Raw genomic sequence first — 25650 nt, 5'->3', positions numbered from 1 at the left:
AGCATTACCAGCAATAAAGGTGCCTTAGTAACAAAGCCGGTTCTGACTCTGGGTTATTGTGCTTATACGTCCTGCACTGATGCACAACGGTCTCCCCGGGACCATGGCAACCTGGCTGTCGTAGAGAAAAGAAATACACCTCCTTGGGCCAGGTCTGAGGCTGGACATGGCTTTCTTGAGCAAGTCCGGGCTTCTCTCACCCATCTTGGTACCATCATGTAATGTGGCATGGCCGTAACATTTTAAACCACCACCAGAGGAAGAGACAGCAGTAGCCACTGTTGATATCTCTGGCTGGTGATTAGGATGCTCACCTGCAGAAGGCTAAAAATGCCCAGAGGGGTGTGACCCTCCACTCCAGCATCTGAGGGGCACGTCCAAGCCACCAGACATGGGCTGTGTGGGGAGGTGAGGGCATGCACTCAAGTACAACACCGTAAAGATGAAGAAAATGAGTCACGATCCAGCAAGGAGAGGAGAAACAAGGCTGTGTGCCCATCTGGCACAGGGACCCCAGGTCATGGTTCATGTGCTCATCCTCGGCTTGGATGGAGGAGACGGAATCGGCCGTGCAGGATGGGGACTGTGCTTATGCAGCTCAATACAAGCATTTGCTTTTTCTAAGAGGAAAAAGCAGATTTCCTTTGAATAAGAGAGACATCAGGCCCATCAGCTGCCCGTCCATCCCTACGGGAAGAGGCATAAGATGCAGAGCTTGCCTTGCCTTTCCACTATTTAATTTTGAGTAGGTGGTGCCCAGATCAGAGAGTGTCTCAAAATATTTAGAGGAAATTAAGGTACCAGCAGTGATTAATAGCTGGTAAATGTCTAATAACAATGGACACATCTCTAATGCATTTAGAAATAGGACGGTTCTCGCCTCCTCACCTAGAGCAGCGAGGTGCTGAGTGCTGCTGAGCCACAGAGAGCCCCTCAGCAGCACTTAGCTCAATGGCTTGACTGGTTTTTTTGGACCACACAACCACTAAAGCCATGGGGAAAGCAGTGCAGAGCAGGATGAGGAATACTGGGGCAGGTTTTTAAACATTTGAGATTAGTCTTTTCCCTAAGAAAATGTCAGTTTTGCAGAGAAGTGAAATTTACTGAGCCTTCTTTTTTTTTTTTTTTTAATGACACAAATAGTTTAGATTTTTGGATATGTGATGCTGACCTCTTCTCCTCCCCATCTCACGCCAAGGACCCTGGAAGATGATGTTTCCTGTAAGATGATGATGTCTGTGTCAGTAAAACAAAGTAATGCACTTCGAGAGATGTGACTGCATCTCTGAGCTTGGCCCACAGAAGGAATGGAGCCATCCACACTGCCAGATGCAGCCAGCTGTGCGCCCCACAGGAGAAACACATTTCAGTGGTAAATTTATTTGACTTACTACTCTGCTTTGAACCACTAAAGCGAAACAAACACACAAAAAAGAATAATTGGGGCGGGACAGTCTGAAATGTTTTATTGAAGTAAACCAAGGTCATCTCAAAACATCTTGACCTTTCCTTGTATAACCTAGGAAAACACCATATTTCGCTGAAAAAAATTTAAACCAAACAAAAAAGAGATTAGATTTTTCCTCCTGGTTGAAGATTGAAGTGGGGTGTTATTCCTCATTTCAGTCCCTCTGCTCCTTCCTTCTCCTGTCCTACACCCTGCTCGCCCCGGCAGCTCCCATCAGCCTCACCCCTGCATGCGGAGGAGCCGCGAGGACAGGGATAGGGACAAGGACTGTGACAGGATGGGGTGGGGTGGGGTGGGATGACTCTCGTCTCCCTGCCGCTGCTGTGGCAGAGTGCTGCTGTGAGTGTGCAGCTCTTTGCACCCTCTCAGGTATGTGCTGGGGATTTGAAACGGGAAACCCCAACAGAGGCTCTGCAGGTTGAGTGATTACAAGCCCAAAATAAAATGCTCTTTTTCTAACATGGGTGAGCAAGGCCAAAAAACCAAGGCCCATGACAGTCGCATGCAGCACCTGTGACGAGCTTTAGCTCCTAACGCATTGTGCCTCCAGTGAGCGGGGGGGTACTTTCTAAAGCTTTGTCAGTTGAAGACATGCAAGGGTTTAAAAGCTTGTGGCAGGCTCTGGAGGAACCTTTTTAGAGATACCTGAGGTGGGACAAGCGCGGACCATGAGTGAAAGCGTATGCCAAACCCCAGGCGTTGCAGCTGCTGCAGCCCGAGTTGCTCCGTGCCGGGAGCAGCTTCTCCACCAGCATTGCTCAGCCCATGCCAGAAGGGCAGAGCTCCCGTGGGAACCAGCATTAGCTGCGAATCCAGCCAGCCATAGCCCCAAAAGCAAGGAATGAGCAAATTCATGGGGTCTGGAAGAGTTTTTAGCAGCGACATGGGAAAATGCACGTGGGAAGCCAGAGCCCAGCAGAAGCAGGGCTTTGGCGATGACAGGCTCAGCCGACGGCGGATGCGGCGTGGCCTCGGCGTTGGGCTCCTCGCGAGCCTTTCCTGGGGAGCAGCTTGTCATCGCCCCAGGAGCGCACACAGCCTCGCTCCGCACAGCATGTGATGAATTGCAATATCCTAACAAGAACACATCGCTTTCAGAGCTGTAACCAATATACAATTCCATTGGCAGCAGATGTTATTAATGATGCCAATACATATTTTCTTATTAATCTTCTACACTAGGCTTGTGTCTATCTGCAAATGATTATCATTCATTTTCCTGACAGATCTATCAAGATCATTTATTATTGTTCGGCAAAGCATCTTCTTTTAAACAAAGATTAATAACATTGCATTTTATCTGGCTGGCTAAGCCAAAGGAAATGAAATTAACAATGAACCCTACAAACATGTCATCACTTTAATTTACCGGAAAATATTTTAAAATGTTATTCAAAAGAATATATGCTATGGTGGGCACAGTTTATTACGAAGGAAAGAAACGAAACCGCATGCATTTTAGCAGGGCGGAGAGTAAGTTAGCAAACAGGGCCCCGTGTTTTCTCCGGTTCCTTGCCCTCATTCTCTGGGACAGGGAGGGAACGGCACCCACAGCCCTCTTGGCGTGTACAGATGGTCACCTGCCCAGGTGAACTGTAGCTGGAAGTCACCGTTTCTGGGTTAAGGCGGATCCTACCCAGGGCCACAAGCTCTCATCCCTGCATTCCTATCAAGGGAAACTTCACCAGGCTAAAGCTCGTGGAGATCTGAGGGAGAGGAGGGCACATGTGGGCTGACAGAGTCCCAGCACCCCTCTGCACTTTTGGTCCCTATCAGGAAGAGAAACATATGCAATTAATTTACATGGTTTAGTTTCCTTTCTTCTGTACTCTCTTCTTACTTTCCCTTCCCTTCATTTGAGTAAAATAATAATAAACAATAAATATATAACAAAGAACATACAAGAATCCCCTCCTACTTTTACTGCGAATAGTAATGCAAAAACTTAATATCAGCTTTGCTTTTGCATTGCTTTGTTTATGCCCACGAACTATTGTTTTGAGCCCCCATTTTCATGCACCACTGTGTCTCCACAGGGCTTTCCCCACGCGCCTGGCTCTGGGCTTTGACGTCTCTGGCAACGGGAATCCCACCACTCCCCTCCACAGCCTCATGCCCGAAAAGTGCTTCCCCCCTCCCAACACTGCAGCTCACTTTTCCATGCCTCGGTGCCCAGTGCTTCCCACACCAGCAGATTACTCCTCTTCCTTGCCAGGGGCGAGAGGAGAAGGTTGCTAAAAACAATTTTGAATTATGTAGTCAAGTACTGTTTCTCTCACAGATAATAAACTCAACTTCTTACCTTCAGTGGATTCATCTTATCTTACCCAGATACCAGGTTGGGAGCAATGTGTTACACCCCAGAGAAAAGAAAATAACCCTGCTAACCTCAAGCTGTAGCAGATTCAAACTGCTGACACACCTGCAAGAGGATTTCTGAGTGTGCATTTGTGTATCTCTGGAGCAGCAGTCGCTAAACTGGTTGGCATTTAACCATGTATTTTATTGCTACAAAACAAAGTCTTCTGGATTTTTTTTTTTTGTTAATTAAAAAGTCATCAACACAGCATAGGTCTTGAAAAATTTATAACAAATAAGAAAAACCTTAATATATCCCAAAGCAGGGTTTGGCTTGTCTTCAGATTAAAAGGCAATGAGTCAAGAAGAGAAGCTGGAGCTGTATCAGCAGTTACTTTGGGGACACTCTGCACTTGGAGAAGCGGCGAGAGCTCAGCCCGCCCATGTCCAGGCCACACATACTGAAGCAGGACCGGACTCCAAGCTTCCAAAAGGTCTGCTCTTCTACTCTGACCTAGCATTTACTGGTAGCATTTGTGATCTTTGACTGAGCAATAACCACAATGCACATGGCAGAACATCCCTGTTTATTTCTTTATCAAAGTGCCAGCTTAGCCATGTTTCATTTAGCATCATTGTCAATCCTGGCGTAAAGACTGCAAGCTAGGAGGAAGCTAGTTTCTGGCTAAGGTGCTTTAAAAGCTAAATACTCATTACATTAAAAAAAAAAAAAAGCTGCACTTTATTGCTGATGTGACTGCATGTGATTCCAGCTTTCAACTGCTGGATTGCATCAAGCCTCTTCTGTTATACCAAGTAATTGTCTGTTGTGAACTTAGACCACATAAATAAAAATCATAGACAGTGCATGCAGAGAAACAGGGCTTTATCATCATGGCAAGGCAAAAAAGGGTACAAAGCAAAAGGAAGCGGCACAGACAAACGTAGGGGATGCAAAACACAAATTCAAGCCTCTCATCCCACAGTCCTGTATATACATTTGAAGGGGTACGTTTATTTTTCCCATTTCAGACTAATGCCATTGTAATGTGCAGGTTGTCATCCAGCCTCAGTGATTCCCCAAAGCCAGGTATGAACAGTTTTGAGTTTGTTTGCCTTGAGCAGTGAGAGCGATACACAGTGTGTTGTGAAGGCAACACAGGGAGCAACAGATGCAAGCGATGTTTCTTAGCACAAGTAAAATGTCGGTGTGGCATCAATTTGAGACTTTTGCACAGCCTCCCCTGAAACAGATGAGCGTGAGTGAGGAAGCCGATTGCCAAGCTGCCACCCCAGCACAGCGTTGCTGCAATGGCGATGAAGGCACCCTTACAGGCTGTGAAAGACTGCAAGGAAACGCCACAGCCTGTTTTTCAGAGAGGTGAACCCAAACGTAAACTTCTCCTCCATGGAGGTGGCAAATCCACTGGGAACACCACGATTCAGATGTCCTTGTTGGAGGAGTCAAAGTCAAGGAGGAGTCTTTGTTTGTGTTGCCCCAAATTCCACTGCACACAATGCTGCCTTTTCCCACGCATACCCTGACCCTCAGTCATGCATTTTCTCCACCTTTCTGTGACCCAGTGAGTCTTGAAACTCCTACAGGAGAGATGGAGAGCGCTTCTGCCCCAGAACAGCTCCCAACTGGACACTCTTCAGAGTCTGTTATAGGTTCAAAGTCCTTCAAGGGGAGCAGGAAAGTCTGTGGACATCCAATGGCTCTTTAATTCCTGACCTGAGATCCCATATAATACCTGAAACCGTCTCCATGCCTTCCCTCCCCTTGTCTCAAATGTAATTTCCCACACCTCTGCGTATCCATGTCCATCACCGTACACGGGGGATGCTATTTAAGCATGTGCCATCTGGACAAAGGCTGGCATCAAGGTATCGGCGTGCCATTCAAGCACAGCCCAAGATTTCATAAGCAAAAACTGAAATATCACGCAGTGCAATATTACAGATAAGCTGTCCAAGCAAGACCAGATGGCACCACCATGCCAAGGACAACAGACAGAGATGTTCAGTTGTCAGAGGATGAACCACAGCCCGCCTGAGCCGCTGAGCTCGTGCCGTTTCTGTGGGCGATGCCCAGGGATGAGGAACAAGCTGTCCCGAAAGGCAGGGCAGGAATGCCCCTGGAGAAGGCCCTTGGAGAAGGCCCTGTGAGCCACGGGGCGTCCCCCGAGGAGCCCTGTGCCGCACGAGGGGAGCGTGTGTTGGCGTGTGTCACAGCGCACGCGCGCGTGCAAAACTCCGGAGCAGCTGTGCCTGCGACGCTCAGCTGCGGCTCTGCGGTGTCTGGGCCGGGCTCCTGCCCGGCCGGGCTGGCGGCACTCCGGATTCTGCACCGGGACGGAGACCGTCGGGGACAACTCCTCTGCCCACCTACTGGCTTAGGCTAACGAAGCAGGCTTTATTTCTGCAAGTGTGTGCGTGGGCGGAAGGACCAGGGTAACCATTTGAAGAAATCCATAATTTTTGCTGCTTTTGTTCAAAATAGGAATGTTGTTCAAAACAGTCAGCTGTGACTCGCTCCTGCAGCTTCCACAAAAGCAGCATTCAATTTAATATGTGAGACTCATAACCAGCTCACGCAGTGCAGTGGTTCACGTCAGTTTGAAGAAAAGAAAAAATTCTGCTGGAAGCACAGGCAAGTAGCAGTGTCAATTTTTCATTAACCTACAGCCACTGTCTCTGTGGACTTACAGCTATAAGTAAGATTACTGTTATAATTTCTTCTGGTCCCTAAGGGGAGGGGAAAAAAAAACTCCTCAAAACTTTTAAGGTCATTAAAAAATCCACCTTTAAATTGGAGGTAGTTTCAGTTTGCTTTCATATTTTGAAATCAGACCTTAGCTTCAGCCTCACATCAAAGCAGAAATGTCAGTTGCTTTGTTTCTACACCTTCCTCGCAGGCAGCTCCAGCTTCTACATGAGCTGAATGCCAAGTAAACAGATCTTCCTGGGGAACAAAGGCAGCTTTTTTTGTTTGTTTTAAACATATGTAAATAGAGTCCCAGGAGCCGAGCTGCCTGTCACTTCCAGCAGGTTTACACTCCTGTCACTCCAGCTGGTTATTTCTGACCGACCTTAGGGCAGAACTGCACAAGTTTTCCTCCCGGCTCCTCCACGCGCTCGTACCGAGCAGCCACGCGAGCCCCTTCCCTCCGGCCTCATACCCCAGCTAAGGGGAAACAGTTTAATGTGCACTCCTTTTTGGCTACTTCCTTATTCTTTCTTTTCCTTTTTTTGTTTTTAAGCCCTAGTGACAGAATTGCAGAATTACCCTGGTCCTCTGTCAGTCACCGAGACGGTTCTGAAAGCTTTCGGCAGGTAAGATCAGTGTCTGGCAATATGCGGCTACTATCAATAAACAGGGCTGCATCCCTACGCACCCCTACATGCTCCCAGCATATTAAAGACTGATGGTGCCCACTGGTTCATGGTCAAAATTATGGGGGAAAGGGAAGAAATGGGAATGGATTGGTAAGAAAATTGACTTCTTTTTTTATCATTTTTTTCCTTTAAACAGGAGGGCCCCATCAGTCTTGGGATTTCTCTGTTCAGTACCAGGCATTTAAACAGTGGAGAGTTATTTTCCACAAAGCCCGAAGACAACAAAGAGGAATACAATCCCTTCACATGCCCATCTTCTATTACTCACTTTTCTTTTTTAAAAAAGAAAATTTAAAGTAGCAGATCAATGTCAAATGAAGAGCACTTAATGCTTGTCATTTCCAAATGGCCTGGGTTGTATCTCAATCTTCAGCACTTCTTTTGGGTGTAATCCAGGTAGCACTGAGGGATGCACCACTTTATGGGCTATGCATAAGCCGCAATTAAGGAAAATCCTCAAGTACACGAGAAACCTCAGTTTTGACTGGCCAAGTTACCAAAACTTACTGATAATTCAAATCACTCGAGCATTATTCAGTGTTTTCTTCTCCCTGCTTTTTTCATCTTTTGACAAGTTTACAAAGAAAAGAATGGAGCAGAGCTTAGCTGCATTACATCCAATATGCTGCCTACACAAACACCAGAGAAGCTAAATGAACCCCAGAACATATGGCACTCTGCTGACAGAGCTCAGAAACCGGTTCTGCATGAGCAACAAGGAACATCTTGAAACGCGCAAGACATATGTGTTTTAGGAAGAAGATTGAAGTGTTTCATAATAAAACAGGACAAAGTGAAATACAAGTGCTGTATAAAATTTTAATTAAAAACTGGTTTTATCCCTCAACGTGAATATACAATATGTTTCCCAGATGGATTTCACATTTAAGTATTATCCAAACCAAAAACGTAAATGAGACAAATAAAGCCTTCAAAAATGGCACAGAGGCTAAAATGTATGTAAACACTAGATGACTGTGGTGAAAACAAGGCAGGCAGGGAAAGCAACCTCTTAGCAAATGTTTACTACTGGAGTACTGAATGAAACAGTTCACACAACAACAGTCTTAGTAACAACACAATTAGCTAAACGTTCAAAAATTCAAGTCAGTGTAACAATACGAATGCAAGCATTAGAATTCACCACTGCTTAGCAATGTAAATGCTGCTTTTGTTACTTAAAAGTTCACAGGTTATTTTATACTCTGATAATTCATGGTACACAAACGCATAATTCATGGCGTGCCATGCACCAAACCCCTCTCAAAGTCTACCCCCGCTCTCAGGCTCCCACCCCCTTTTGGGGGCAGCTCTGTCCATTCATGGCATCAGCTCTGCAGCATTACGCAAACGTCTGACCACAGAACAAAATTTTTGTGCTTTATCCTCAGGATCAGTAAATTCTTATGAACCAAGAGGACATTGTTTTGCAGCAACAAACTCCTTTCCCTGAAGAGGTGAGAAGAAGGCTCAGATCACTGCTTCTCAGACTGCAGAGAGTTCTCTGCCAGGTTAGAAGCAATCACCCGGAATTGAATGGAAATACACACGAAGAAAAAGAACAGTCTCCACATGGATCAAGCAAAGAGAAAGATTACAGTTCCTTCATGTCACCATCTAGACAAATTATCACTGCACTTCAGAGAATTTCTCACTGAAGACAAAGAGGGAACAAACTTCATGTCTTTGGCAATCCAACATTGTTAACAAAAGGAGCTACAGCCTCATCTGTTAAGGGTTTTGGTTGACGATGTTTTGAATTCCATGGACAAAGCAGCAGAAACCAATGCAATTAACAAGACTTGTGCCTAATAGTTCACTGTGTAACAGAAACAGGAATATTAGGTGTTCTTGATCACTTCCCACAACACTGATTTATTTGTTGAAACTGCAAGGGACTGGGCAAAGACTGGTTCTCTGCTGCTGCTAAAGATCATCACCTAAACCAGACATCATTTCTGTCAGTGAGGTAGTTCATTAACATCATCCACAGAAGCTGTTCTCTCTTAGCTTCAATTGCTTTCACTGGAACCAAGAAGCCAAGTTTCATTGATTTGAGTTTCCCCAAATTCCTTGAACAATGAAACAAATCTCTCAAGATACTCTCAGCATCCTGATAATGATCACTCCATAACCACCTAAGTAATTAACGTCATGGTAGGCTTTCCTATGACCCAGAGATTTCACATTACAAGATTTATACAGTTCAGCGACTACTGCTAAAAGGCTAAGAATTTTGTTGCATAGTTCAGTGTTTCAGAAAACACTTTCAAGCTTAAAAATTAGGAAGAGCACAATTATATAATAAGCTGTTCCTTGCACAGGGACCGAAAAGGCAGAGAGTCCTTCCAACTTACTTTCTCTGACAGACCTATGGCACACCACACAAACTTTTCTAATGTCAAGCTGCACACACCATTGCACCCCGTGCTCCTGGGGAGAGGATGAGAACAAGAGAGATGTAAATAGTGCTGATTAGTACACAAAGAGACAGCAATAAGACATGAGGATGACAAAAAAATAATTTGTATTAAAAAAAGAAAAAGATATCATGAGAGCGATCAGTATGAGTACGATGAATCCAGATCACGCAGGAGACAGAAGCCGAGTAGGGTACCAACCATAAAGATTAGCTCCTAAAAGCACATGTAGTAAAGCAGTTCATTATCTTTTTCAGCCGTCTCTTAGATTTAATAGGTTTCTAACTTGATAAGATTAAGACTTGTTTAATAATTGTCTGATTAAAACACAATAACCTTGGGAAAATGAAAATAAAGCCTTTTTAGTAACCTGGAGATGAGATGGGACTTTTCAGCCAGGCTTCCACAAAACAGTTTCTGTAACATTCACCTCAGGATCTCAAAGCACTTCACAGTCATTTAATTAAGCTTCAACAGAGCACAAACTCCCCATTTTACAGCTGAGGTAACAATGAGAGGGAGTTTGGAACTGACTATTTAATACTGAGCAGAGCTAAATGTTCTGTTATTTTACCCCAAAAGTAGATTCCCAACACCTATCGGTAGATTTCTTTCTCCGCTCACCATTTTGGCAGCCTCCAAACTAACAGTGAAATTCAAACATGTGATGCACAATCTATATAACGGCCCTCATCATCTTCAGAGCTGCTCAGATTTCGGCTATAAATACTGCTGCCCATCCATCTAACAAAGCTGCTCCTACCTGTTCCCATTACTCTAGCCATCCCTACGCCTCTTGTCCCCGGTGGACCAGTTTAAGCTTCCCTTCTTCTAGTTGCAAACTTAGATAAGGCAAATCATTAAAGAGGTTGACATATTTGCCTTTAATCCACAACAGGTCAATGACAGTGATTTCCAAAGCAACTACTACTCAGCAAAGAATTTGCATTTCTAGTGAACACAGGCAAGTAGTTTGTCTAAAACCACCCCAAGATCCTAAACTAAACCAAGTTATTTGTAGGAAAGAGGGAAGGCAGCAAGTCGGAAGCAGACTCTGACTTATTAAAATGAAAGTGATTAAAATATTGCACTGATTGCATACTGCAAGCAAAACTGGAAGCTGAATAGCTTTTGGTGAGAATACTCATGGGTTATAATAACTTGGGGAGGGCAAGAGAAAGAGACAGATAATTCGCTCTTAATCTAGCCCATTATTTCTAGATTTGAGTAGGCAGCTTTCCTTTAGGAGGTAAAATGACGGGGGTGGAATTATGCCATCCCACTGTCACTAACCGACCACTTTGTGGATGGCAAAAGATAAGGAATGAGCATAGAAAATGCTATTTAAAGCTCCACTCAGGAACCTGGAAATTTGCATTTGATAGAAGGGATTTAAATTGTATTAGAAGGCAAGGTGCACTAAACAATTACAGTTTATTACTATGTTGGTTCACTGCCTGAACCTATACTTATCACACACTGCAGTAGCAAAGGCGCAGCAGTGCTCAGCGCACTTGAGCTGTATGCATATTAATAGGAGGGTTAGCTGAGCAAACAGGGAAGGGGCCAAAAGCTTCTGAAAACGAAGTGGCTTGCAGATTTTATGGACAGATCGGAGTAATTTAGGTCTTAAGTCACCTTTCAGAGACAAGTTTTCCATTAACCAGATTTCCAGCACAGTGTTTGGAAGAGAACACTCTTCGCCATATCACAGCGTATAAGCTGTGGAATGACTCTGACCCAAGAGAGAAACACATACCCCGCAGCAGCTAATTCAGAAAGACATTATACACACCAGCTCCCCTCGCAGCTGGAGCAGGGCCAAAGACTCTCACAGTCTGTCTGGTCCATTTGCTGTTATGCTGCATGCAAAGGCCACAGTAAGAATATTCATACTGATCAAAATTCAATGTATGATTCTTTTTTCTCCCATCCAGTTTTCACCTTTGATGAAAAATTTTTCACCTTCGATGAAAAACTGAAAGTTGTCATATTACCATTGCTTCCTCTCTTTAGCTAGGGGAATCAAAGCAGATATACCCCAGCCATTCCTCTGGAGCACTCAAAAACATTGCCCTGTCTTTTCACAGTGGCCTCCAACCCAAAGCCTCAGCATTCAGGCCTTCTTACACCTTGAGCAAACAGTGACTAAAATCTGCGATGCTGGATTGCCAGGGAGGGAAAAATCGAACAGTTCTTCTGTCACTGAACCAGATTAGGCCAAAGGGGAGCAGCCAGCCTTCAAAAGACTCTAATTTTTACTAAAGTATGATACTGTGGAGGGAAAATATAGAGAATATTGAATGAAAACTGTGGGATACCATGAGAAGAACAGCAAAGCTTATGGCTCAAACACATACAGCGAACTGCAGCAACCTTCAGATTTCAGTAGATCCATTTTAAACCAAAAGCTTGAAAAGCATCTCTCAGAATGTGCCCTGCCTATTTAGGATCCCTTTGAATATGCCTACTCTCCTGAGCAGCAAGGAGAAAGAAACTACTCCTTTACAGACTAATACGGGGCCTCAGGAACAGGCTAACGAATGAATACCAGGTCCCGGCAGCACAATACGCCACGGCCACCACGCCTTCAGTAGTACAGGTTGGGTAAGTTTTACTTCTCGTTTCTGCAAAAAAAGCATACTACTACTTCACAGCGTGACTCAACACTTATCCGTAGCGTAAGACTGTGCGACTAATGCCCTCTGAAAGCACTAATGTGCTAAATGGCATCAGGGACAGGAAGTTATCAGTGTTAATCCACTTCAACTGGTTTAACAGTTAACAGGGAATAGAAATGTCTATATGCAAGACACTTCCTCTGAGAGTCCCCTTTCCTGAAGCAGAAGTACACAGCCTTTCAACGTGCCTTCCCACTAGCATAATTGCTCACCAACTGCTTTCTCAAATCAATTATGTTGTCTCAGCATTAAAGGAAGGAAGGCAGAGTAGACCAACTTTTTGTTTATCTAGGCATGCTGGCAGGTTACAGTCATATGTTCTGCCATCTGTACTGCTAGCTTTATCCTTTATCCAATTATAACAGGTAAAATGGCATCGGTGTAACTGACTCTGCTCACTCAGTCAGGGAAGGAGCCAGAACAGGCATTTGTTTTTTCCCCCCTTTCTGAAAGGAAGCACGAGATGGACACTCTTGCCCTTTTAAAACATTCTGCTTTTCAATGGATGGGCAATTTGCCCTGGTCTGCTAATGTGGGATCTGCTCGATGCAAGGCTGAAAAGGTTCCATCCCCAGGGAAAGCATTGAACTGCTGATGAACATTTGGTGGCCTTTAGCAAAAACGATGCGATTCCTGCCAACAGGATCCCAGCAGGCTGGGAAGGATAGGCTCCAAATTAGGTGGGATTGTGATGCAGGAACTTCAGAAGGTCTGTACGGGGTATATGAGGAGCTTGGTGACTAGCTTCAGTCTTTCCCCCTCTGCACTCCTTTCTTGTTCACATTTTTTAAAACTACAAGTATATTGGCAAATGTCATGGCTGCATTCAAGAGAACCTGGAAACTTTCAAATGCACAGAAGGTGTGAAGATGACCTTTCCTCTGATACAAAGGCTGCTGGGCTGGGTCAGTTTCTTTTAAAATTTGACAATATTAGAAAATTCGTGACTAAAGGTGCTTCCTTGAAATCACTTCGAAAGCACGTCTATAGGTCTGTATCAGAGTTTCTGCTGGTCTCAAAAATAAACAATCCAAAGGCAATATTCTAGAAAACAATTCCCTTTGTCCCAGATGGGACACTTTTAAATCAACACTCACATTCACCTTCCTCTTTAGAGCCCCTCTCTGAACACTAGGAGATATTGCTTCTTCAAGCAATTCTGTTTATGTTATAGCTTTAATTATTTAGTAAGAATTGGCTGCAGCTGAAACCTGAGTTGATGTCAGACAGGAATATCCAGCAGACCTATTAGTCTTCAAATGACTATCTTTTCATAGTCTCGAAGGAATAACACCATCTTACTTCACCAGGGAGGGGCTTAGTTGCTGGGTTTCAAGTTGGGTGTTTTGGGTTTTTTGGGGGGGGGGGGGGGCAGAAGGGGAGCAGGGGAATGCTAGGAGTTTCCTTTTGGCAACCCAAGCCAAAACCCCCATTTCTCCAAAATCCTGCCCAACCATAATTACACCTTAAAATAGAGTACAAATATTTGTTATATAAAAACAGATTTCATTACAAATATGAACACGGTGTACTGTGCATTTACAGGTGAATTTCTGTCAGGAGTCTGTTTTTTGGTCGGAAACAGTGCCAGAAGCTTTTCGGTACATGTTTCTGTATATTTTCTCGAGACTTTCTTCAAAGATCGCTCTGTGAGGCTTCCCTTTGTAGACAGCTGCACGACTAGACCAATATTCACCATTATCCAAGTGAACAGTAGTGTTGCGCTGGACTGGTGAACTGTCAACAGAAAGAAGGTAAGAAACAATGATCAAATCAAGATAAGGGAGAGGAATCAGAAGCACAAAACCAGCAGAACTCCAAATGTAGAGCTGCTAATCAGAGAGTACCTTTCACAAACTGATAAAAAACCTGCACTGCAGCCGCTTCTAAGAACTCGGAGCCCCACCTTATTCATTCACACAAATTCTCCCCCATTTATCCAAGTGCACTTGCTAACACCTCCCAAATAGAAAAAGAATTAATTTTCAAAGAGCGTGCAGTAATTTTGCTGTATTTTGACAGGCAGTGTGACCAGGTACTAAGCCTGTGCAACAGCAACACAGTAGGATTTTTGTGTCCTTTGAAGGTCAAAATGCAACCACAAGCAGCTATTTCAATATTAAGACAATCTATCAGAGGTATATTAAATTACCGTGGTTGCAGCTGTAAAGTGCTCTATCAGAAGCATCTTGGATTAAGTATTCTACCAAATACATTATGATATAGTAGCAATTGAGTGTTCCTTCCCCACCCCATCTTCTGTGTCACTGTTTTAATACTAAACACGAATACAGTCTCATATTTCAGTTGCTTTAAGAAATTTTTTCCTAGATCTGTGAAGTGAAATTTATTCTCTGAAAATCATTCCAAAACACTGTCAGATCTGAAGTATGTATATCTAAACTTCATGACTATTTGCTTTCTCTTGAAACTTTGAAAAATAAAAGCCTTGTGTCATATAATGAAATGAGCCTTTTTCCTGTAATAAAGCATGAAACAAGTAGCTCAAAAATCATAAGCAAACAATGATTACTGAGGTGACATTCTTCACATCTGCTCAGAGATTTAGGCACTTCAGACACTTAAAAATTAGGACTGAGTTATCTTCAGCCTTTTGTGAATGTTCTCAGTCTGGGAAACGAAACGGGAAATGTGAAGCTCACAGTGACCATCTTCACCTAGGAAACTGACCACATTTCACAGGGAAGCTCTACATTTTCTTATATACATATCATTTATTAATCTGCTATGGTCAAACCAGTACTTTAAAGCTTTATCCTCATGTTAATATCAGTAAACACCTGTGACAAAATTGAAAGAGACCTTCTGTCAAAGAACTCCCAAACGTACTTCTACCTAGCTGCATCAAAACACAAGGTTTTCACTTTAAGAAAGGAAAATGGTGAAGGAAGAAGAGGAAGATGTAGGATCAGTTTTTTAAACTCCCTTTTCCAAGCTTCCACTATCCCATGGAAAACAAAAGTGGGAATAGCTTCTGCTTTTAGATTTCTTACATTCTAATATTAGGGTGATGCCAAGCTATACCACATAAAACAACAACAAGATGATCTCCACGTGGCTCTAATATTAAAAAGGGAAGAAGGCTACTTTCACACTTTTTCAAGAAGCTCCAACATCTAACAGCATGAAGCAAGTTTAAACCTGTTTATCATCTTGGAGAGGGTGAACTGTGCTCCATAGTCTGGACACAAAGAAACCAACCTACCAAACAGCAAAATCAATAGAAAAGTTATACAGGCCTGGGTAAAAATTAGACAAGACCCATCAACAACTAAAGTCTTACCTCCTCCTTTCTGTAGTTCATGTTACCTCGCTTCTGATGGAGAATTCCCAGGCCCACAAATAGGCAACGGCACCAGAAGCGGTGCTTATAACTAAACAACAAACAGCCCTGATACTCTTTTCCTTGGAATCCACTTCCTGCAGTCAGCCTTGCGCTTGCCTTTTCTTCTACTAAAAGCTTCATCTACATAGAGACACTCAAAATCCAACCACTTTAACTGCAGTAAAGGAAAGACTTGAAACAGTAACTTGCACAAGTTCCTTATGCTGGTACTTACAAAGACTTAAAAAAGTCATAAGCTTCATTTCCCCTTCTTTTTTGGAGGGAGGTGTGTGTGTGTGTGCATGTGTATGTATTTTCATTAGCCACTCCTTGCACATGAGATACTCAGCACTGGTGTGGACAAAGATACAGCCAAGCTAGAGAAGAGTCCCTCTCCTGTCTCAGCTGGAAACCAGCTGACAACCTGAGCTAAGCAATCTGGGAATTACACTCACAAATCATATTAACAGTAGGATTTCTGCACGCAACTCCATGCTCTGAAATACCTGTCATATGCTTTTGTTCCCTCATACATCTCCTTTAAGAGTCCCAGAAGTTCTTTTCTGAGTGAATCATATACTAAATATTTCAAAAAACATGGACCTTTTCCTTACTCCCAGTGGTTTTCAATCATCTAATATACTGCCAACATTCGGTCGACAGTACCATGTCCTTCTGTGAACTCTTGTCTCCGTCCTTGTATCCTGTTTAGAAGCACTGTGGCAAACACTCAGCAATCAGACTGTTCTCGAGTCCTTTTATGTCCTGCCCTCCAGTGAAGGGGACCAGTGCTGCCGGCCTCTAAACCGAAGCAGCAGTCCTTTCCCAACTTGAGTGCCACATTTCATATCCCATCACCTCTTGATTCTGTAGCATTAGGATTTGTTTTTTCCTTCTTCATGGTCTGCAGTTTCAGCATAAATCTCAAAGTCCCAAAGCTGCCTCAAAACAAAAACTTGCACTTTCTCTCTCACCAACACATCGTACACAATTTAATTGCAGCAGCTGTCAGGACAAAGGATAAGAGAGCAAAAAGGCTACATGTAGAATACAGGAGTGAGCACAGGTATAGAAATACTAACAACTTCAGTAGCAACTTCACATATATTGGAAAATCTAAGACTAACTAGATCCCTTGCGCAGAGCTGACTACAAATTACAGGAATTTTTAAAAAAGCCAGCAAATCATAAATGAACTTTTTTAGAGCTTAGCAATTGCAAGCTCACTATGCTGCCCATACAGCATTACCCTCCCTCCAGTGGTATACAGCAGTGATTTGGGAAGGATTTGTTACAAAATATTGCATCACATTTAATTATCACAATAAAAGCTTTTTTCCCTAATGTCAAGACCTCTCAAATTTGGCACCACAGTTCTAGGACTTCTCTCTTAATAGAAAGAAAAACAGAAAAGTCATACAACACAAAAAATGTTTTACATCACTTAGTATCTTTCCTCCAATAAGTACCCAGAACATTCTACAAAATACTGTGTGCATACATAGAGAACATTAACATTTAGAACTTCTACTACAGAAGTTGTCAAAATCAATTCAATTGGTGTCTTTTAAGTAAAATATTCGAATGAAACCCTAGTCATATATGTGAGGAGTACACAGAATAATTAACCTACATAAACCAAGTTTTCAAGATCTCAGGTTTCCAAGGTATCTTCTGAAACATGTCATGCTGAATCACCAAACAATAGTATATATATTGCTGTGTTTTATAAGATGCTTCTCTTTTATAAATATGTGGTTTGGGGAGGAAAAGAAAAAACAACAAACCAACCAAAAAAACCCCCAATAAAACAGCCCAAAACTATTTTACTAAACAAACTTCAATTTCTTTTTGCACTACCACAGTTTTTAGAAAAAATAACCAACTGGTTATTTTTAAAGTGACATTTGCTCTCTGGTTGATAAAATCCAAAACTGACTGCCCAAGGATCAGTTTTATGATCAAGCCCAGTTCCAAAATCAGTGTTTTATGAAGACTATACAGACACTGCCAAACAGCATGAAAGGCATAATGATAGAACACTATTTTGCTTTTTAGGTGAAAAAGCTTGGTAGGACTAGCTCCTACAGAAGCCTTTTCCCTCAAAATAGGAAGAGAAATTTTTAGCTAAATTTAAAGCACAACATGATCAATATGACTGTTTTGCCTTGATCAGAGAAAAACTCCTTACCTGCTCTGCAGTCCACTCATGGATAAGGGTGCTTTATGCGAAGATTCTCTTGTCTTAGTCAAGTCTCCTTTTGACGTGTTACTCTCATCCTAAAAAAACAGAAATCAAATTCTCATTACATTGGTTTCTGATTACAACGATCTCATTTCAAAAATACTTTCTTTCCATTTAGTAGAACACTATTAAAGTGCTTACATTTCTTGGGGGAGAAAGGGACAAAGTGTAATGAGCCAAATGCCATTTATGCACACTTTTAATTAAGTTCAGTACAACTCAGCTAATAATTTTCAGGTAATAAACTGGAAAGAATTTCTAGACAGTGTAGACCCAAAGAACTATGCAGACAGCAAAAGCTTCAATAATCCCCAACAAACACCTTGGTTAAATGGTATGAAACCTACTGCTCACTGCCTTACTTTTGTTTCTTGCAGAAGAGTGCAAGAACCACTTAAAACTTATTATTTATTAGCTTTTATAATGAGCTATTGTTATCCATTTAATGCATTTTACCAGACAGAAGCGTCCTATATATCTGAATACTTCTATACCATATACAGGGCTGAGCACATCCTTACCCCACTTTGAAAAATATCTATGATGCACTTAATGACCCTTCAGTGGTATTCTTAGGAGTCGCCAGAAAGTAGTCATACCTTCCATATGCTATCTAGACATTAGTTATCCCATATTTGCCCTTTTAGGTAAGTAAGAAACAAAAAACCTCACGTGAAGGGAGCCAGCTGCTCACCTGAGTAAGATGGTAGAAATTCCACCACACACAACCACGCTCACTCTACTCTGAATAGCAAAGACACTACTTAAAAGGTGTATTAAGGCATGCTTTTAGCTGAAGCCAATTGCTGTAAGGATTAGTAAACAAAATCATCTTTCATGCTATGGAAAAAAAATGGAAAAAAAGACTGCAGGAAAAATAATCATGCTTGCTGGTAACACAAAACTGGAAGAAATGACAATAAATATAGTGGTAGATGGCAATAAGATGCAGAGCAAGCTGAACGGCAGGTGTATGGATGAGGAAAAACCCAACACAATTTATTGTGGTGAAATACATGTTAATAAGTGCATTTGTAAACAGGAAAACTCTTCCTTCAGCAGCCACAGACCACAACGCACTGAAGAGGAAATGGGGTACAGTGGTAAATAAAACTGCAGCATTTGCCAGAGGCAAATTATGTTCTGGAAAGAAAAAAAAAAAAAAAAAGATGGAAACATTACAATACTGTCAGAATGTCACAGCAGAAGGCTACAGTGGACACCCTAAGGAATCTGCAGCAGAGCTCCAGTCATACTATTTTTACAGAGCACTATGGAAATGAAATTTTGGAAAACACAGGCAGATGCTTCTGGGAAAGGTTATTTAGCAGAAGGCTCTTTGGAATGAAACAGAATAGAGATACTGTTTAACCTTCCGAAGTTTGCAAGAGGACCCAGACTGGAGCCAAAATCTAGTCACCACATTGCCAGTGCACTTGCTTTACTATTCCTTCGCTTTCAAACTGACCCGTTTACCTCGTCCATCCACTGCATAACAATGCAGCCTAGATTTTGGGCCATCTGGGGAAGCACAACTAATCCTGGTGTATTTTAGGGTACTCGCTGCAAGCAGACCTGATTTTTTTTTTTTTTAAAGCAGATCAGCTGCTGTTAGCACAGCTTTCACAAGTTACCTGCACACAATTACCAAACACTGTGAGACTTCTCTGCAACACCCTCCCATTCCTTTTGCTCAGTGAAAGAAAATAAAAACGGTCCTTCTCCAGCGTTGTTCTGACCAGGCTGCTAATTAAGGACTCAAAAAATCTTACCCAATACCCTGATATCTGGAATTTTTAGGGCAGAAGCACGAGGTTTTCCAGCAGGAGAGGAAACAGAAAAGTACCTTTCTGATTATTAATCCCTGTGAGTATTCAGCAAGTGTTTGATACTGGAAGTGACAAGGCATGCTAACTGAAAGCCAACAGAAAGCAGCATGCTTCAAGAGTCTAACACCATGCCAGCAAATTTGTGTGCATTTGTGCAATACTGCAGTAACAAGTGAATACCAGCGTAGGTGTAAGTCATTCTAGACTAGAATGTTTTGAATTATATAAGCAAAATAAGCGAACAGGAAGAGAATTACCAACTTCTCCTTTATCCATTATTATATTTAATATTCTTTATAACTGTATGGAGAGACTGTATAACCGGCCTTCCAGCTCTCCTAACAAACTAGTAAATCTTTTATCCTAAAGTCATGGCCTACTGTTCAAGGAAAGTAGTCAAGGACCACTGGAGATAGTTCAGGCTGTGAAAACTTTCATTACATGTAGGTGCTGGACCGTCATGAAATCCAGTTTGTTACCTGAAGTTCATTGAAACATCAGAGAAGCATTTGACATGATTTGTACCTATTTTAGAGTGGCTGAAACACAGAAAAATGTGATGGGCATCTTCTGTTTGAAAGGCAGCAGCTCACAAGATCAGAACATTTGTATACAAACTCCAGGAGGTACGGCATGAACTAGATCAAACAATCTTAGCATGCATGGGAAAAGGTTTTTCAGAGTTTAAAACAAAAAGCACAATAACAAAGCTAAAAATGAAGACTGAACAGAAATCAGAAAATAATCAGATTAAGAGAGCACACAGCCAACACAAGGAGCTGCCCAGGATGGCTAAATCTGTGGCAATAAATACATCAATAAATAAATTGAGACTTCAGAGCTAAGACAGATGTTCTTCAGTACATCTTGCAGCAGTGGATTGAGACAACAACCTTCATTTCTGCCGCAGCCCTCTGCTCTGGTTTACCGTAGCCAGCGGAGGCAATGCATCGCAGCCAGCACAGCTCACACGCCAGCACACCAGCGTTACGCCTGCCGTTTCAGTGCTGAAGTGCAAGGTGGGGAGGCCAGGGCTCTTGTACGCTTTATCACGCTTCCCACTGGTAGAGTAAACGATGTCAGAGGGGCAAGGTGGACGCTGCGGATAGCAGTAACTTAAAATTGCAGCAACATTCAAAAGTAGACTTTTGTCAAGACTCCTTTTTCTAAGAGGAGAAACTGAAGCCAAAAAGATGTTTTTCTTGACTCTGAGAGACTCATGCCTCTTCTAATCGATCAGTAACGTTTGTGTGTTAGATTGTCAGACAAAACCAGTAATTTCATCAGAGTGCCTAATCTTAATCTTATCTGCCTCTCATCCTTACAACCTTTTACCTTATTTTTCTTTTACCTCATCTCATACTTAAGACCCTAAATTCTTTGCAGATGAACAATGCTGTCATTTAGTTTGTAAAATGCTTTCGCCAGGGAGATACTGTGCCACAAATGGATTTCTCAAAACTGCAGCAGCAAAAAATTTTATGTTTCAAAGATGAAGACCACGCTTCAAAATTCCATCAAATTCAAGGACAAAATACTCAGATCCCGGGCATAATCTCATTAGATGAAGAGATCTGTTTGTTGAAAGCCAGGTATTTAAGGGAAGAAAGCACACATCTGAAGAAAAATATTAGCTCTACAAACAGCTGGACATAAGCAGCTGCTGATGCGCAGCTGCACAACAAGTTAAGCGTTGATGTTCTACAGATCTGTAACATTTTTTGCTTAAATTGGAAGTGGAGAACCAGATGCAAGGAAAAAAAAAAAAAAACACAAACCAAAAAAAACCCCAAAAAGTAATTGTCCTCTATACCCCGTGAGAGGGTGACCTATACCAGCTGTCCATAAAGGCTACACATAAGCGGGCTACTGAAGTCGGTATGAAACAGTTCTATATTTCTACAATCAAGGGTGCCTCAAAGGACAACATTATAATAAATCCAAGACTGTAGGCACAGTTCTCTTCCTCAGTCATCTTGGAGAAAAGAAAGGATTTAGTTTGCACTCAAACTTACAAATATTAGGCGCTGTCTAGCACTGTGTGTCCTTAAAATATTTTTCACCCTTTTATGGATCTCATCTCCATTTGCCAGTGAAGGCCAACCAGAGCTAAATCTGCAAGAGAAAAAGGAAAAACAAACAGAAGAAATATTTTCTTGTTGAAAAGCTCAAACATGCTTTTGATTCAAATTATTTCTTTTATAAATTATGAAGCACGCATTTACTTCCTTTTATTTGGAACATACACAAAGTTTAGGTTTGATTGTTTTTCTCCTCTGAGTTACAAGTAAAGAAACATTTCAAAGCAGTGCATAAACAGTATGCATCCACAACACCAAAAGAAGATGCAAAACACAGAAAATGTTGACAATTTTGTAACTTGAGTAATATTTCCGTAATGTTTGTATTGTCCCTACAGAACAGAACAGCTATACAGTTACTCTATTCCCAGGTTTCGGTTTCTTATTTTTAAAGGAAGTATTATACACATTAAATTCCTTTCACTGGAATAAATAAGTAAGAAGATAACCCCAATGTGTGCAAATTGGAAAGCCCATGGAGTTAAAAACCTGCGAATTCACAATCTTTATTTCATGAGATGGAAATGCATTTTATATTGCTTTTTTACATTAAAAACCAGGTAGCTTGCTTGATATGAGTGGCTTAAAACCAACAGCTACTTTTGGATATTACCTTTTTATGTTTTGCAGCACATTTTTTCCACTTTATATAAAAAAAATCCCAATAACAAAACAAAACCCCAACCCTCATCCTTCTCAGCAAGTTCAGAAGCTGGCAGAAATTTCATAAACATTGGTATTCTCAGACTGTTAAGGGAGGCCACTAAGATTTTAAGAACAGGATCATTTACACACCAACCTCCAAATGCTAATATGCTCAAAAATGTATTATCTAAAAAAAAAAAAAGGGGGGGGGGAAGACAGCTAAACATAAGGAAAGAATTATTGGGGAGAAGTTGTGAAATGTTTACTTACACAATCTCATCACAGTGGATAGAAACAGGGCACCAAATCAAGATTGTGCATCCATTTCAATGTTTCCTAACCTCTGAGAACCTGACTTTGCGCCAAGAAAATAAAAACTCATAATGTGGTATCATACTAATACTAATATGAATATGGGTCACCAGACAAGCTGCGAGCTGGCAAGCCATACCACTGTGATTTGAGCTAATGGAACGACCGCCAACAGCATTACTGGGCTGCCATGCTTGGGGTGGATTAGGAGCACAAGAGAGAACAATGTGTTTTGATAGGTGGCTTCACAAATTTGATGCAGTGGAGAAACATTGCGACTCTGAACCCTGAGGCTCTACACTGGGCTCTGGATGGGTTTTTGGGACTGAGACTGCAAGCCCTTCTGCGCTCTTCTCTCCAATTTATCACATTCTCTGCGTTATCTGGTCTCTGAAATCCCGAACCTGATTGTGCCTGGCTTAGCTGACCTTCACCAAACTTCCAGAAATTTCAATGCAGCTAAAGAACTGTACAGCTCCCTCCAAAAAGAACAAATTGACCACACATAGAAAGCCTCAGTCCAAAACAAGTAACTTGGCAACGTTCAAACGAATGGAAGCAGGATCCTGAAAGTGGATCGTGCCAGGTTGCCTTGAAGGTTACAGGCAGGGCTGGGAGCACTTTGCAATCTTTTGGATCATTCCTTCTATTACCAGAGAAAGATAGAAATACAATTAGAAAGTGACCAGTTCTCTGCTTTTGAGTAACTTTCTTCTTTTTTCTTGTATCTAATCAACTTATTTGGACTCATTTATTATTGCTTACCTTTCTGAAATAGCTCTCGCTGGTCTAAAGAGCCCCAATATTTCCAGCCTGAGTTTCCTCAAATCAAACAATCTATTTCTGAATGCTTCTATTTTTCTTCAAGAAAGGGTGCCAAGAAATGACACAATATTGGAAGGATGAATCATATAATCTATAGCGGGCTGTATTTTCCATATTTCTAATGACATTTAACATTGTTTATCCTTGGATCATTACAGGCAAGAATTTTCACAAAACTGGCTGTAACATTCGTATTAGCATCCTGAACATTTACGATTAATTTCAAACCCAACAGCGTGTATGGCAAATCCATACTGTTCAATTCTTTTGCATATCAGAATCTAACGATCTGTTGCACTAAAAGCTCTCACATAATTTTTCCTAAAAGAAAGCAAAATGGTTTGTGAATTTTGTTAGGGGAGGAAAGCATTGCCTTTAAAGAAAAAGAAGTCAAAGTTCCTTAAGCAGGCAGGAACATTCATTTCCCTAACAGACTCAAACCCAGCTTGGTGTACCACATTCAATGCATGTGCTCTATCACTAGCAGTGTTTTGAAACAAACCCGTTTTTTTAAAAGAAGAGAGGTAAAGGAAAAGGGCTGGAGTGGTACTATCATCTTATGACTTCCCATTAGCATTTACAACATTTGCTAATATTAAAGAACCTCCGAAATGCATGTTTAAAACTCTGCATTCCTGATGCAGTAAGTCATCTCCCATTTAACTAAAAAAAGACCCAAGAAGTCATGGGATTTTCTCTTATTTATACAGCAGCTGCTGTTCTTCCAACATCCAGGTTACTGGCACTGAGAAGCTGGAATAGATTGCCTTTGGGAAATAAATTTGATGACATTCGTATGAAAGATTTCTGATCACTGTTATTAATCTTAAATTTACAAATATCCTTTGAGATAAATGATTTTGCTTTTGGAAAAAAAGAAAACCCAGCTTGTTAATGTATTCATTTAGAAAATATGTGTCTATGTCTGCAAGAAGAAGAAGATTTAAGTACTTAATTCAAGAACTATTAGATTTCTTTCTTCAGGTGATTTGATTGATCAATCCACTAGTGTGCGCTGTGGTATTAGAAATCCTAGCCACTCACACATACTCCAAACTTAATTTACAACAACAAAAAAAGAGGATTAAAAAAAAAGAGAAAAAACTCCATCAAAGCTTAAGTAGGATTAAAAAGAGTGTCAGCTTCTTTTTAATTGTTTTTCTAGTATTGTTATTGTCTAATTTTAGTAATAACTACAGAATGTAATCCACATTTAAAGTCATAATGTTAATATTTACACTAGACAAAACTCAAACTAAAATAAAATAATGCCTGAAATGTAATAACCATAATCTGAAGTGAAACCTTTTTATGATACTTTTAACTCTCCTATTGGAAATATTTTATAAAACAGGCTTCAGAGCACAGCTTCTTGAAGAATAAATAAAGGGATTCCATTTGTCCAAAATCACGAATAACGAGTTTCTAAAATGACTAGCTACTTATTTATGTGATTAAGGTGTCACTATCGTATTGCAATGTTGAAAGAAAAGTCATCTAACTTCAATGACTGTTTGTCCTGATAAACAAAATAAACTTCTACAGCTGTATTCTTTGTCATACTTTCAATTTTCCCTAGGACTTGCAAACATTCTGCAGTTACATCAGTTTAAATTGTTTATTGATTCCAATAGATGGTATAAACACTTTGGAAATATAGCTCAGTGACCTAGAAAAAGCCAGATCAATCAGAGAACTTCTCAAGATTAATTTTAAATATGTCGTGTCGAGTACGATCAAGAAAACACAACACAACCATTTTCCCTTGTAATGTGTCTAAAGGCATTTATTTTCTTTTGAGATATGGATTTTTTTTTAAGGTCATACACACAACATCTACCTTGATGGAAAAAAGAAAGAAGCATAAAGATTGTGCTAAAGATTAAAGTTATTTTCATGTATAATTTTATCCATTAGGATGAAATACTCCATTAGAAATATAAACAGGATACATCCACCCATACACTCCAGTCAAACAGCAGCTTGCAAACTTGAGAGCTGTAATAAATAGGAATTTTCAAATGTCAGACAATCCAATCATCCACTTGCACACAGCAAAAATGTTAATATCACATTTCAGCAGGAGATACCAATATATTTC

General features: G+C 41.3%; 1 protein-coding gene across 1 annotated transcript in view; it reads right to left on the bottom strand.

Moving 5' to 3' along the window:
* Positions 1 to 7964: 7964 nt before the first annotated feature.
* SPATA6 (spermatogenesis associated 6) overlaps positions 7965 to 25650 on the bottom strand; it is a 46112-nt gene continuing 28426 nt past the window's right edge. The window contains exons 11-13 of the mRNA XM_075424534.1: positions 21702 to 21801; positions 17804 to 17892; positions 7965 to 14003 (exon numbers count right to left, since the gene is read on the bottom strand). Coding sequence (XP_075280649.1) covers positions 13823 to 14003; positions 17804 to 17892; positions 21702 to 21801 — 370 coding nt within the window. The 3' untranslated portion in view covers positions 7965 to 13822. The remainder of the gene's footprint in view (positions 14004 to 17803; positions 17893 to 21701; positions 21802 to 25650) is intronic.

The sequence above is a fragment of the Opisthocomus hoazin genome, chromosome 6 (assembly GCF_030867145.1).
Source record: "Opisthocomus hoazin isolate bOpiHoa1 chromosome 6, bOpiHoa1.hap1, whole genome shotgun sequence".
In the NCBI taxonomy this organism is placed as follows: Eukaryota; Metazoa; Chordata; class Aves; order Opisthocomiformes; family Opisthocomidae; genus Opisthocomus; species Opisthocomus hoazin.
Note: the sequence above shows the minus strand (reverse complement) of the source record. Positions and strands in the feature narration are given on the sequence as shown.